The sequence below is a fragment of the Acinonyx jubatus genome, chromosome B3 (assembly GCF_027475565.1).
Source record: "Acinonyx jubatus isolate Ajub_Pintada_27869175 chromosome B3, VMU_Ajub_asm_v1.0, whole genome shotgun sequence".
Classification (NCBI taxonomy): domain Eukaryota; kingdom Metazoa; phylum Chordata; class Mammalia; order Carnivora; family Felidae; genus Acinonyx; species Acinonyx jubatus.
The window spans coordinates 60090166-60105736 of NC_069386.1; the positions used below are offsets into that span (position 1 = coordinate 60090166).

The window sequence follows — 15571 nt, forward strand, 5'->3', positions numbered from 1 at the left end:
TTACTCCTCTTTCTGCTGTATCCAAATCCATGATCTCTTTTGATTCTCATACCAACAACCCTGTGAGGTAGGAGTTAAAACTTCCAGTCTGTGCATGAGTAAGCTGAGGTGGAGGGCTAGAGTCACCTGGCATTGCTCAACAAGAGGCAGGGGTGGCAGGGCGTGAACCTGGCCTTCCAGCCCCAGGTCTCATCATGCCTCTCCTTCTCCTCTTTCTCTTCCCTCTTGTCTTTCCTGTCCCCCTTCTTCTCAGTTAGTTTTCTGTCATTATAAAGAGGAAAAGATCTCAGACTGTTTCCACCTCCTTCCCCAGGACCGTCGCCTGGTCTGGCCCTCAGTCCTGTGTTTGTCTGGAAAGACTTCTTTGACACACAAGGGCAGGAATGAGCCTCCAGGCCGTCCCCTCTGTTTACCAAAAGTCTTTAGAAAATTACAAGGTGCCATCCTGCCAGAAGAGTGCCGTCTTCACCCACATCCTATGTGGTGTTCATAGTGTTGTGTGCCATAATATATGCATTTGTGTGCGTGTGGGGAGGGAGACTAAATGCCCTTCCCACGGTGTCCCTGGGAGTTAGGGACAATCAGAAGCCAAAGTTTCTGGCTTAAGCCAAAACAAAGGCCTCAAGTCGCAGTTTCCCACACTGTTGTCCCATAGGACACAGTTCATTTTCAATTCCAGATTTCCAACACCTTTAGTAACATTTTTTAATTCATACCCACAGAAAGCAATTAAGTCTGTAAGGACAGGAATGAGACAGTTGAATGCCAGTGCCGGCTTTGCACCTCCTAACTGGCTCTGTGATCTTGAGTAAGTCATATGAATTTCCTGGAACCAGGAGTTCAGTTAGGTACAGGGGGTCCCTTCCAGATTTAATGTTCCATGACTCTAAGGATTATAATTTACCTTATGACTTGATAAGCTTCTTAAAGGCAGGGCCCGTACAATAGTATCTGACCCTGTATTATTGTCTTAGGATGTCCATGGAAGGGCAGGAGGGGTTGGCCATGCAGAGGCAGCACAACAGGAGACTCTCACAAAATAGGCCAGTAGAACATTCTGGAAGTGGAGGTTGAGGCTGAGAGCAGACTGCAAGCATGAACAAGGTACCTGATGGTCCTGACTCAGTGCCAGACAAAGTGGAAGGAGGAAAGAATGGGGGCCTGGTGCAAGAACCGGCCAGTTCCTGTCAGAGCACCGGAGGCCTGGTGTCCAATGGCAGCCCATCATCCGGGAGCCTTGGTCATCAGCCAATGAACACCATGAGGGCTGAGGTGAGAGAGCAGGTGCCAGGCTGTGGGTGGAGAACTGTGGCAGGTGCACATCACCCAGAGTCAGGCCAAGTGAAGCAGTGTTAGAAACTGGTGCCAATCCTCCTGGAGCTGGGGGCTGCGTGGGGAGTCAGCCTTCCCTGAGCAGAGGCCTGGCAACTCAAAAGGCTCACCTTAGGAGGTAGTGAGGGAAGCTTGGGGAGCCCTGCAGGGGTCTGGCACAGCCCCTGGGCTGGGATCTGGGGTGGGGTTCAGTAAAAAGCCCTGGTAGATAGTAGACTATGCCGCTTGGGACCTCCTGCTTCAGCTGGGACTGGTTCCAGAGTGGGGCAGGCCTGCGCATGGAAGAGAGAGGTATCCATAGGCCCAGTCCAGAGGTTCCAGTAGGACTGAGGCCAAGGAAATGACACAAGGATGGCTGGTGAGCAGCTGGTTCTCCACTGGAGTGTGGCAGACCCTCCAAATCCTTCAATGTTAGCCACGGCATTACCCCAACCCCACCAAACCGGGCCAGACATTCATTGTCCAAGGCAGGGAAATTACTAGTCTTACCACTTATTCATCATACCCTCAGGAATGCAGCTAAAGTCCAACACTCTAAATAAAGGATTCCCAAATTTGGGGTTTCTCTATCCCAAAGAATCATGTAAAATTTTTAAGCTGTTTTAATGTGAAAAAATAAGTAAATAAGTTTACTAGTAACAGAAAGGTTCAGACACATCTCTTCTCATCTGTACTTGTGATCAGACACTGTGTGTTTCTGTTAAATGACCTTTATATAGATGGGAAAGTTAGCATTGTCTGGTCTGAGCATGTCAGCGTTTACATTACATACTTATTGTAAGTAGCAGAATGTTTTTGGCTGTGCCCAGTGTGTGTCCATACACAGAGGCTCTCAGCTGAGCTAGAGGATGTCTCTGCTTATCCCCTTTATTCAATTTCCATTCTTCCACAAGATTACAGAAGTCTGTTTTCTTTAATAGGATTTTCCCTAGCTGCATAGTCATTTTCTTTTGGTAATCACTATTCTGCTTTTCATCCGTTCCTATTTTTAGTTATTTTCTTGACTTCTAAATTACTCTGTAGAATTCTGATACACAAACAGAGGTTTTGTAATGAACATTTCTTCACGTCCTAAAGTTGGAAATCAGCAGAAGAGTGGAAATGTTCGGAGGACCTGGGTGGCTCAGTCGGTTAAGCACCCAACTTCCACTTGGGGCATGATCTCACAGTTCGTGAGTTCAAGACCCTAATTGGGCTCTGTGCTGACAGCTCAGAGCCTGGAGTCTGCTTCGGATTCTGTGTGTCCCTCTCCCTGCCCCTCCCCTGCTTGCACTCTCTCTCTCTCTCAAAATTAAATAAGCATCTAAAAAACTTTTTTTAAAAAGGGACACCGGGGTGGCTCAGTCAGTTAAGCGTCTGACTCTTGATTTTGGCTTGGGTCATGATCTCACGGTTTGTGAGTTGGAGCCCTGCATCGGGCTGTATGCTGATAGCACGAAGTCTGCTTGGGATTCCCTCTCTCCATCCCTCCCCCGCTCATGCAATCTCTCCTTCTCTCAAAATAAATAAATAAACTTAAAAAAAAAGAAAAAAAAATTTAAAAAGAGTGGAAATGTTCAGGAAGGGGGTGACACAGCCAAGCAGAGCCATCCAAGCTGGGTTCACCACCCCTCGGGTGCAGTCCTGGGCCTGCTAGTGCCAGGTGATCAGGGTTTATGGAGCCTCCGCCTCATTTCCCCAGGGGTTCCTCTCCTAGAGGAAGGTGGTCCTATGCAGCTAGTCCTGTGCAGAAAAGAGTTCAGTGTCATCTTTTTTTTTTTTTTAAGATTTTATTTTTAAGTATTCTCTATACCCAACATGGGACTCGAACTCACAACCCCAAGATCAAGAGTTGCATGCTCCTCCGGCTGAGCCAGCTAGGCTCCTTCAGTGCCACCTGTACAGATCCCAGAGTTCACACCCTCCATGGGGAGGTTACAGGAATTCTCTCATCTCACTGTCCACTGGGTACAGATTTCCATGCAGATTAACTATTTACGTCAGATCAGACATTTACATCAGTCTTCAGTTTCGTTTCCTGGTGCTCCTGGGCACCAGCCCTGCTGAAACTTTCTTTTAGGTCTTGTGGTTAATCACCAGTCTTTCAGCCCAGGCGCCACCCACCCCGCTCACTCTCTGCACAGATGCAGACACGGAATAGCCCCTCAGGCACAACTGAACTGTGCCAGAGACCTTCCCCAAGCCTGTCGCCCCATCCTATCCCCAGGCAAGCACCACCAGCCCACTTAGGAAGCAGGGCACTCATGGCATTATTCTGGCCTCTCTGGTCTCCCAGAAACGTCATCAGCCCATCAGCACCACGTGAGGTTAGCCAATGCTCATTCTAATCCTACACAGCTCCTGGCATGCCCAGTGGTCTACTTCCCCGCCTCTGAGATGTGTAGCAGCCACATACACGGCACTGCCCCAAATACGGCCCCTGTTGTGTTACTGCCACACCGCCATCCCTGCTCTCCCTCTCCTGGACAGCCACAGCCCTCCTACCTGTCTTCAGGACCCAAATTAGGTGTCATCTCTTCCTGACTCTCCCCTCCCACAGTCCTTATCTGTCACATTCCACTTCCTGAGGTCTTTTTCTGGCTCCTCCCCATCCCAGTCCTTCTCGGGGGGGTTTTCTTGGCTCACTTTCCCTCAGTGGTCACAACCATTCCTGTGGCTCTGGTCACCACCTCTGCTCCAGCTCTCAAATCCAGCACCCAGACCAGCTCTATCTGGAGCTTGGGGCCCTCTTTCCAGGCACTCTTAGACAGCACCATCTGGGGGTCCCTCATGTACCTCACATTCTACATGCCCAGAAACAGACTTGTAATGTGTCCTTTGTGTCTCACCACGTCCACCACCCCCACCCCCCACACCCAGATCCTTACCCTCCTGTCCTGAGGGCTGTGGCCCTGAATATGGGAGCCTGTTATGTATTATGATGCCATCTTGTTTGTCTTTCTGGTACAGTTCTAAGTAACACGTCCTTACTGACATATACCCCTTCAGGTACATGCCTACATCATCAGCCACCTGAAGAAGGAAATGCCAAGTGTATTCGGAAAGGAAAACAAGAAGAGAGAGCTTATCAGCAGATTGCCAGAAATCTACCTTCAGCTGCAGCGAGAATACCAGATTTCTGCCGGGGACTTCCCAGAGGTCAAGGCAATGCAGGTACTGGGAGCCTATTGCAACATCAGTGTGACCTTGTCTGGCTGGTTGCTGGGTCCACATTAGGGTTTCCTGGTTTAGGATAGAGAACGCCATGAATGCATCTTCCTAATGGTGATCCATGAGAACAGGCTTCTGAGAGTAAAGCAGAGATTGCCTGGCCCCCAAAAGTAACCAAAAAGGGACACATTTCAAGAAGTAAATTTAGGTCACATGAAAAAATCAGATGAGCATCCCTCTCAGGCCATGTGTTGGCATTAAGTGACACCTGTTTTGGGGAATCCCAGAACCTTAAGGTAACGAGAGCTGCCATTAACCTCAGAGGTCACCCCAGGCAGCCTCCGCAAGCCTGTGCTGCGAGGCACTGTGGTAATTAACACATGCTCAGGCAACAGTGCTTCTGCAGGCTCAGAGCCCTAATCAGAGTTCCGAGGGCTCCTGGGGCATGGCTGGCCTTCCCTGGGCACAGCAAGTTGTGCTCACTAAAGATTGTGCTTACGAGTCAGCGTTGGGCAACTTTGGGCCTGATTTTAGGGTCTCCCTGAGTTGTGCCTGGGCAGCCCCAGATGAGCCTGAATGGGTGCTGCATTCAGCCTGGCCTGACCAGTGCGTCTACCGCCCTGCCGTGGTATTAGATATACCCATCGATGCTGACCATATCTTCCCAAGTGAGGCCACCCACCTGGCTCCTCACAGAGCCAGACTGACCAGCTTTTTTCCACTGCAAGGACCTGTCTGCACTAGAGGCCACAGTCCTCTCTGGAAGGCAGACCAGGGAAAGAAAACCCACGTTGCCCTCTTTGACCCTCTCATTTTCCCACATTTGATGGAGATGTGGATTCTGAGAAATATGACTCTCGCAGGAGGAAAACGAGTCTGCAAGTACAATGAGAACTTATGGGAACCCACCACGGGGGCCGGTTGGGACGTCTGTGCCCTGCTTCAGTGGGTGGAGAAGGCCTGACCTGCCCCGATGGCCACCGCCTTGTGGGAACATAGGCCTGGATGGTTCACAAGAAGTTGCAGATCTAGATTTGTGTGTAAAGTCCCATGGTTTTCAAATTTTAGCTCAGACTTTCAAAAAGTACTCCATAGGCCAAACAGAGCATCCCTGCAATGCTGGCTATACCCTGGAGATCTCTAGTTCTCATCTTTTGCCTTGAGCCACAGAGGAAGACGGGGCTGAGAGAAGAGTCGTTGGAGATATACAGCTGGAAGGTGGGCCTGTGAGCTGCCTGGCTGCCTCAGGAGGGCGTAGGAGAAGGAGAGATCACGGAGTGGAGGCAAAGATCAACAGGCATCAGGAGGGGAAGCTTTGACCTTGAGGAGTTTTTTAATGTAAACTTTCTGTAAAGGACACGTTAACATAGGAGTGGGTCATCCTTTTGTGATGGCAGGGTTCAGGGTGCTAAGTGCATGTGGAATATATGCTCTCGTCAGATATGACTTAGCTCGCTTCAGAATAAATCCAGAATATCTTTTTGTCTTCCTGAAATGAAATAGGTATCCCTGTACTCAGAGGAAGAATTGGGTTTTTTTTTTTTCCAATCACAAGATGGCTGGGCTACTGGGGCCTCTGGAGCAGTCTTCCCGAGCGGGTTCACCTTCACACCCTTGGGTTATGCCCTACACCACATGACCAAACTGAGGGGACATGTTTCCTTGCATCCTTAAGATATTTTTTTAAAAATTTTTTAATGTTTATTCATTTTTGAGAGAGAGAGAGAGCATGAGCAGGTGAGGGACAGAGAGACAGACACACACAGAATCTGAAGCAGGCTCCAGGTTCTGAGCTGTCAGCACAGAGCCTGATACAGGGCTCAAACTCATGAGCCGTGTGATTATGACCTGAGCCGAAGTTGGACACTTAACCGACTAAGCCCCACATCCTTCAGATATGTTTAAAGGAAATTGGTTCCTTGACTGAAATGAAAGCTATGAATAAATACATCATGTGTACTCTGGCCTAATGGGGCTTCTGTGGCTCATTAGCCTGCCACCCACAGGAACATGTTGCTCCAAAGACCTGAGGCACCACTGAGCCCAGCAGGAAGCCACCGTAAGCCTCCTTTCAGGACCTGCAACCTGTCCGCAGAGGAACTCCTATAAAGCAGGTAGCAAACTGCTACGAGAGCTTCTCATGACCATGTTAGCCTGGGCCTGGCCATGTCAGAGGAAGCCCAGGCCTCTCAGCTGGAGCAGAAGGGCAGTCCCTGAGGAAGAAAACAAGGAAGCCATGCGCCCCTCTTCTAGCATCTCAGGAGAGGCCTTAGCCCCTTCATTAGACACCTGAGTGCCTTAGGACTTGATGCAGGGAGTGCCACCTGACAGGTATCCTCATTCACCTGTGTTCATTCACTCAGTCACCAAGAAATATTAAGTCGACCATGGCCAGGCACTGTTCTAGGTCCCTGGAATAAATCAGTGAACAAATAACAAAAATCCCTGCCCTGGATTACAGTATTTGCCACTATGACTGTGGCTGGCAATGGAGTTTTGGCAGCAAAGCCTCCTGTTAGGACATGTGCTCTTTGTTACGACACTAACACTGTTGCGCTTCCAAGCAGTTGATTTATTTATACAGTGGCCGTCTCCCTCATAAGGCTGTAGCTCCATGAGGCATTCAATGATCCATGTCTCGTTCACTGCCATACCCCCAGCACCTGGGATGTAGCAGGTGCCCAACGAACAGGTGTTAGATGAGCTCACTGAGAAGTTAGTGTGTGTTTATATCATAGCAGGGAGTAGGGTAGTGAATTTCTCAGACCCTGACCTAACCCAGAAAGCCACAGGACCTATGAATAGACCAGCAGTTTTCAGAGCAAGCCCCTGGAGTCTGGAAGGGATTCCTTCATGGGAGAGTGGCCAGGCCCTGGTCACACCACCCCAGTCCCTTCAGGGACTCCTCGAGGAACAAGGCAGGCCTGGAGCCCATAGGGCATGCTTACCATCGCCTGATACTTCCAGCTAGTTTGCTGTCACCCAGGAAGCTTTGGGGGCTTGATGGTGTGGGTCAGGGCCTCTGTCATCTCTGAGTCTGTTGAGCATCTGACATCCCCTTCAACACAGGTGTTTAAGCTCACATCGACTACATCTGGGACAACACTGGGGACCTAAGTGTGGAGATCACTTTTTTATGATCTTTCCACATCTCAGGGTCACTCAGAGAGCTCGCCGATGCCAGCTTTAAGTCTCTCTTCTCCCTGTGCTCTCACAGACCAGGCTGGCTGGGGTGACTCTTAGCTGTAGCGATAAACTTGAGTGTATCATGAAGGCTTTTGCCCAGTGCTGGGAGAGGCCCACGACCTGCTGGTGAAGCAGCCTGTGTCTGCCCTGCATCCTTTTGCGAGGGAATGTGATTTACCACACTGATAGGTCCAGACTGGAGAATGCTAGCAAAGCCACTTTTATTGCAGACTCACTTGTCCTCGGAGAATTTGGCCCCCTCAGCTGATGAGGTGGCAGCGTTTCAACAGCAGAGGGCAGCAGAGCCGTCCCCCACCTGCTCAGCCCACCTGTAAATTGGAGAACTGCTTCTAGTGAATTCTGGGAGGAAGTGGGCAAGAGATAGCCCAGCGACAACTGGGCTGGGAACTGACCTTTGTAGCTTGGGAGGGAGAAGTTCCAGGATCCAGGGCTCAGTGGCTTTGATGGATACAACTGTTGAAGGGTAAATCTTTAAATTCCCCAGTGTGTATTCATCCCAATAAAAAGATTTCTGTTTTGGAGAGAATTTGGTGGAGGGGCAGAGATGGCAGTGGTTTAACTTGTACCCCACACTCCCTGGTCAGGCCTTGGGGGTGAGGGGTACCCCAGGGATGAGAGTTTAGGGTTGATTTCCTATGTGCCCTCCGCGCAAGGGTGGCTGCTTGCTGTTACTTCCTGTCCACCCCTGCAAACATGTGGCGGTTTCTTCTTGCCAGCTTTCCAGAGGTTTATAGTCTGGATCCGCGAACCCTGCAGGCGGGTGGAAAGTTCAGGCAGACACCGCCCTCATTCGTCTGCTTGGCCAGACACAGGAGCTTTGTGTGCGCTCAGAGCTCAGGCTCATTCATGAGGAAATAGGGTAGGTGTCCGTGCACCCAGGGGAATCCAGACTTGTTTACCCCAGCAGCACTCAGATTTTTGTGTAGGCTGCCTGCTCTCTCCTCCTGGGCTTTCTCTTCTCAGTTCCCCCAGCTGACTGAGATACTGGCCATAAGAGCCCAAAGTGTTGGTAACATTGTTTAGAGCTGGTTTTGGAGTGAATTGCAGGTGACCACGGTCTGTCAGTGAGAATAGCGACACACAAATCAGAATGTGTCTAGAAACCAGGCCCCAGAGTTTGCTGAGAAGAGTGTTGGAGGCACCTCTCTAGAGGTCTGTCAAGCCGTTTGGCTTTCAGCTCTGTCCCTCCATGTGAAGCTCAAGGCTCTGCTTCTAAACAACAGCACAGGATGTCTGCCCTGCTGGTATACTCTAGAGACCACAATTTTGACTCTCCATTGGAAACAACCTAAATGTCCAACCACATGGGACAGGGTAAAGGCAAAATGGCCCAGCTGTACAGTTCAATGTTAGATAGCTATTAAGATGAAGAATAAGATTGTATAAAAGTTATTATCACAGAAAGATGAGATACATTTTTTCTTAAAAATCCAAGTTGTCAAGCAGTGTGGTCTTAGTTCAGTTAAAGTGTGTGTGTGTGTGTGTGTATGTGTTTATGTGCATGTGTATATTTATAAAAATGGCTAGAAATGTGTGCTCAAAAAACATTAGCAGAAGTTATTGCTGGGGGGCATCTGGGTGGCTCAGTCAATTAAGCATCCAACTTTGGCTCAGGTTATGATCTCGCGGTTCATTGGTTCAAGCCCTGCATCAGCCTCTGTGCTGACAGCTCAGGGCCTGAAGCCTGCTTCACATTCTGTGTCCCCTCTCTTTCTGCCCCTCTCCCGCTTGCTCTCTGTCTCTATCTCTGTCTCAAAAAATAAACATTAAAAAAAAATTTTTAAGAAGTTATTGCTGGGTGATAGAGTTATAAGTGATTTACATTTTTGGTCTATCAGTTTTTCCCCAAATTTTTACAACAAAAAACTGTGATATTTATGATTGCACAAAGTTTTGCTTTTTTTTCCCCCTCCCTGCCTATCACATTACTTCTCCCCAGAATAGTCAGGTCTGAGGGGTATATGAAACCCCTTTTACTCAAGAGTCTCCCTGCCTCATCTCCAGAAAATTGTACACCTGGATGGCCCCTTGCTGGCCTTCTAGAATTTTCCTAACAGAAATACTTTACATAAAGCCATATAAAAACTTGCATATCTGGAGTTTTCTGCATTTATTTGGCAAAACTGCTGTTGAAGACATTTTTCAAAGATCATAAAAAGTCACAGGTAACTCTCACAATTCAGACAAAGCTTGTTTTCTTGCAACAAACAGGTGGTGTGTTCCCTCAGACAATGAGGGGGTGTGCCCCCTGGCAGCTGAGGAGAATAACTTTTCTCACCTTAGATGTCTGATGTAATGGTCCCTTTCCTCTCTGTCTTAATTACTTAGCTTTTCCATTTCTTTTTTTTTTTTTAAGATTATGTATTTTAAAAGAGAAAGCACATAAGCTGGGAAAGGGCAGAGAGAGAGAAGGGGAGAGAGAAAATCCCAGGTAGGCTCTGTGTTGTCAGCACAGAGCCTGACACAGAACTCAAGAACCAAGAACAAGCATCCAGTGCTTCACCAACTGAGCCACCCAGGTGTCCCTTAGCTTTTCCATTTCTAACGACTTTCTTCTATTTCATGTTACCATATTTTCACTGTAAGCTAAGCCAAGTCCTTCTTGAAAGAAGGATCTAAAAAAAACTAAAAAACTAGAACGTTCTCCCTCTTTTATAGCATAAGCTCCCTGAGGGCAGAGATTATGGCTCTTCATGGTTATATTATCCCCAGGCTCCAAAACAGGGCCTGGCAATAACAAATGCCCAGTAAATGTTGGATGGGTCAATGGAGAAAGGATGGATGGGTGGATGGATGGATGGATGGATGGATGGATGGATGGATGGATGGGTGGGTAACCAAGGAGAACCAGAGTAGGAGGGACTATTTGTACAGAGCTATCCACAGGGCTTGTGTGGCATCTATAGTCAGCTCTCCTCCAAATCAGGCAGTTGTTGTCCTAGGACCCTCCCCAGTGCACATGTTTCTGCACTTCTGTCTGCTGATGGGCCTGTTCTCCTGGGTTGTGGAGCCTGGACCTGCCCTGAGCTGGCTGGTGATACTCAGCTCTATTGGCTGGATTTCCATTTGCCCTCCCCATCTCTACTCTTCTCCTACTTAGCAGTTTCAACTTTTACTTATTTGTACCTTAAACTACATTTTTTTAACTGATCCAAAAACAAAATCCTTAAGTAATTGTTTTACCTAAATCAGTCCCTCTGACAAGCTTCATGTTACAGTACAAAGAGCATTAGTCAAGAGGCAGGAGCCATAGGGTCTAGTCCACCCTGTGTGCTGTCCGTAAAACAGAGTTATTCAAAGTTGCCTTTCCTTACTCCCAGCATTGTTGTAAAGATCAACAGAAGTGTATCATAAGATCACCTTAAAAGATAAAATGCTAAATCTCAAGAGCACTTAAAAAAAAAAAAAAAAAAAAAAGGCAAGGTGCCCCTGCGTGGCTCAGTCAGTTTGGAATCTGCCTTCCACTCAGGTCATGATCTCACGATTCATGGGTTCAAGCCCCACATTGGGCTCTATGCTGTCCTCTCAGAGCCTGCTTCAGATCCTCTCTCTTGCCCCCCTCTCTCTGTCTCTCTCTCTCAAAAGTAAATAAATAAAAACTTAAAAAAAAAAAAAAAAGGAGGGGTGCCTGAGTGGCTCAGTCAGTTAAGCATCCAACTCTTCGTTTTGGCTCAGGTCATGATCTCACAGTTCATGGCTTCAAGCCCCATGTTGGGCTCCGTGCTGACAGTTCAGAGCCTGGAGCCTGCTTTGGATTCTGTGTCTCCCTTTCTCTGTCTGCCACTCTTGGGCTCATACTCTGTCTCTCCCTCAAAAATAAGTAAACATTAAAAAAAAATTTTTTTTAATTAAAAAAAAGGCAAGGTTGAAGGAAGTTTACCTAAAAGCCCTAGGATTATCACTTGTGTGGCCACTAGCCAAAGATTAGCTACTATTAAAAAAAAAAAAAAAAAAAAAAAAAAGTTGCATTCCATGCATCTTGTTTCTTATTCTGAAAACCACTCCTATATCTGGTGAATTCAGATGTGGGGTCCCCACCAAAGAGAAAGCTCTGGAACAGCCCAGGAATGGGATGTCTACTTAGAGGAGAATTCTGACTCCCGCTATCCCACTCCCTGTCTGCTTCCTTTTTTTTTTTAAGTTTCAAGTTTTTATTTAAATTCTAGTTAACATATAATGTAATATAGGTTTCAGGAGTAGAATTCAGTGATTCATCACTTACATAGAACACCCAGTGCTCATTACCAGAGCCCTCCTTAATCCCCATTATCCATCTAGCCCATCCCCAACCCACCTCCCTCCATCAGCCCTCAGTTTGTTCTCTACTGTTAAAGTCTGTTTTATGGTTTGCCTCTCTCCCTCTCTTTCCCCCTCCCCCTGCCATGTTCAACCTCAACCCAATCTCAGACACCTCCAGTTACAAAAAAAGACTAAAAACAGTCCTCTCTGGAAAAAGCCTTGCCAACCTTTATGTGGGTAGAAGACACCCCTCTGTCTCCAATGCTCTGACTTACGGGAGAACAGATGGAGTTAAAGGAGAAGGAAAGTCTACTGGCCAATACTCTGAAAGTGACTGGTTGGGTACCAGTAACCCAGAGGATACCAAAAGAGACTGATATGATTCATTACCATCGGAAATGAAAGTGATTACGACAGCACTTATGTACACACAGTGTCTCCTTTCAAGTTTATGATTCCCCCACAAGACCTCAATTCTCATGCCCCCTCCCATCAAGGCAGAAAATCAGGGCAACAAGGAGGTGATAGTGATAAGTCCTTGCTGTGAGAGCTGTTTGTCAGAGACCTCTCTCAGTCAGTCAGTCCCTGGAAGGCGGGTTCAGTGCTTGGAGGCAGGGCCACTGGCTGGCCAATATGCTGATTTTAGCATCATGCTTCTCAATATCCTCATACGGAGTCCAGGACAAGTCATGCTGTAGCTTGCAGGTGCCAAGGAGGTCATATGGACAACTTGTCTCCTTTGGAGAAATAATAGAAAAATACTGCTGACCACTCTCCCATTTATAAAGGTAATAAATGTTGCCAGGTTTTTTTACTATATTACAAGCTACATGGTGCAAGTCAGCATCTCTGCGAGCATCTTCCAGTACCTTCCTGGCTTGTTCTTATAAATGTTGGATTTGCTCAGCTACGACTGTTATTTTGTTGGTGGCATTTGCTCGGATGACTTCATCAGCCTCCTCGACCCGTAGCTGGCTGAACTCTTTGGTCTGCGGGGACTCCCCCCGACTGCCCCGGCGTTTTGGCGTCCCCCATGACAACAGCCGACCCTATCTGCTTCCTGAAGAAAGGGCATGTGACCAAGTTGTGGTTTTTCCTTTTGCAGGAACAGCTCGAGAACTACGACTTCACCAAATTCCACTCGCTGAAGCCCAAGCTGATCGAGGCAGTGGACAACATGTTGAGCAGCAAGATCTCGTCCCTGATGCACCTCATCAGCCAGGAGGAGATGAGCATGCCCACGCAGCTCGTGCAGGGCGGCGCCTTCGATGGCACCACCGAGGGCCCCTTCAACCAGGGCTACGGGGAGGGTGCCAAGGAGGGCGCCGATGAGGAGGAATGGGTGGTGGCCAAAGACAAGCCCGTCTACGACGAGCTCTTCTATACCCTTTCGCCTGTCAATGGCAAGATATCGGGCGTCAACGCCAAGAAGGAGATGGTGACATCCAAGCTGCCCAACAGCGTCCTGGGCAAGATCTGGAAGCTGGCGGACTGTGACTGTGACGGCATGCTGGACGAGGAGGAGTTCGCACTGGCCAAGCACCTCATCAAGATCAAGCTCGATGGCTACGAGCTGCCCAACAGCCTGCCCCCCCACCTTGTGCCCCCCTCCCACAGGAAGTCCCTGCCGAAGGCCGACTGAGGGGTGGGCCGCTCACAGGGCAGGCAGCGGGGGGGTAGGCATCAGGGACCTGTGCCTGAGGCCCGTGCCACTGCTGACTCACTGACCCTAGCCAAGGCACTGCCCTCTCTGTGCCTCAGTTTCCCCACCTATGGAATGAGGAGGGCACACACTGGACACTAGATGAGGTTCTTTCACCTTTAAAATTCCCCGAGTTTCTATTAAAATATTGGGAGGAGGGTGTGGATAAGGAGATTGAAGGGTTAAGAAAAAAGAGAAATTGACCAAAGAGTACTCTGAAGCCTGGAGAGACCTAGACGTGGAAGCAGGCTGTGCACAGCCAGACAGCCACAGGGAGTGAGCCGGGGGCTTTTCTGGAGCAGGGGGAGCCTTCTGCACTGGACCACATCATTGTGCACCTGCCATGGCCCCTGTCTGTCCCTTAGAGGGCACCCAGAAGGAGCAAAGTTGATCTTATTTATTTCATTTCCTGTTGTATTGAGAGTGGAAAACAGCAGAGCACAGAGCGTTTCTGCTCTCTCCAGACCGCCTACCAAAGAGAAGACTGCTTCCCCTGGGTGTGAAAGGAGAGTCCCCTTTGCCTGTGTGCACCCCCGTCCCTCCTGCAGGCTCTAGCAGCACAGGCAACCAGGCCCCCAGAGAGCATTTGTGACACCCGACACCCCCCTGACTAGCCCACCCAGAGCTCCCCCAACCTGGGCCCTTCCCAGCAAAATTGCATTTGGTTAGGAATTTGGAAATCAGAACCTTTATTAGCCCTTGGCAAGATTTCTAGTATTCAAATCATGCTGGAGTCTGAAGGTTGGTTTTTCTTACTGGTCTGTCCAGTAATTTGTAGCAAAGTCTATTTATCATATTCAAACTATAGTAAAGGAATGAGGTGGTTCTCTGTAGTCATCAGTGTGGTGACAGGTCCCCAAGGCCCCTTGGACGATGGCAGGATTTAAATTCAGCAAAACCATGTCTTGGTGCCTGCAGCGTGCTCAGTCTGGGGACACAAGGGAACGAGAGGTGAGCTTGCCCCAGGGTGTCAGGTAGAAAAGGTCATTCTCTAGCTTTAGACGCTATTTTTATAAAAAAAAGAAAGAAAGAAAGAAAGAAAGAAAGAAAGAAAGAAAGAAAGAAAGAAAGAAAGAAAGAAAGAAAGAAAGAAAGAAAGAGAAAGAAAGAAAGAAAGGAAGGAAGGAAGGAAGGAAGGAAGGAAGGAAGGAAGGAAGGAAGGAAGGAAGGAAGGAAGGAAGGAAAGAAATAGGCATCTTTATTATGTCCAGTTTTTCTTTCTTACAGGAAAAGCCTTTATACAAATAGGATGGCATCTTTCATATGAAACCTTTTTCTTTAAAAGGCTGTGAGGTTCAAACCATGCATGCCCCTCACAAGGCAGGATTGGGGCACATCCCGCATGTGGATTCCTGAGTGTTCTGAGTCCTGGTATAAACCTCTCTGGTCCACACACTCCACTGCCTGTCAGATGGAAGTGGTTAATGCTCACTACCACCTTCCCTCCTTCGTGGGCTGCAGTTTGGGTATTCATTTCATCATTATTTATGCAATTAAAAAAAGAGAGGCGCAAAATGGTGATGGCTGCACGGCATGGGGCCCCACCAGCACCGAAGTGAAATGAAGTCAGAACAGTCCCGCCTGAGCCTTCCAAAAACCACATTTTTTTTTCCTGATGTTACCGGTGATATCAGGGTCAGAAGTACAGAATTAAGAGTCAATTTTTTTTTTATTTTGGGGAAGTATTTATCCAAATGCCAGCCCTCGCACTCCCTAGTTCACTTTTTAAATAATGTCATTTTAAGAGAAATAAATTCATAATATGATTTTTAGTCTTAATGAGCACTTTTAAACTCATTAGAAACCTATAGAGGTTTATAATGTCACTACTCTCATTTTAGCAGATGGGTTGGTGAACGCGTGAGGACTGCCCCAGGGTGTACCCACAAGGGAGCCCACCAAAGGGCAAAACAGAAAAGAGAGAATTCATCGGTCCGAAGG

General features: G+C 48.1%; 1 protein-coding gene across 1 annotated transcript in view; it reads left to right on the plus strand.

Moving 5' to 3' along the window:
- The window catches only part of EHD4 (EH domain containing 4), an 84570-nt gene extending 69840 nt beyond the window's left edge, over nt 1–14730 (plus strand). The window contains exons 5-6 of the mRNA XM_015064896.3: nt 4321–4485; nt 13034–14730. Of these exons, the coding sequence (XP_014920382.2) occupies nt 4321–4485; nt 13034–13570 (702 nt within the window). The 3' untranslated portion in view covers nt 13571–14730. The remainder of the gene's footprint in view (nt 1–4320; nt 4486–13033) is intronic.
- The last annotated feature ends 841 nt before the right edge of the window (nt 14731–15571 follow it).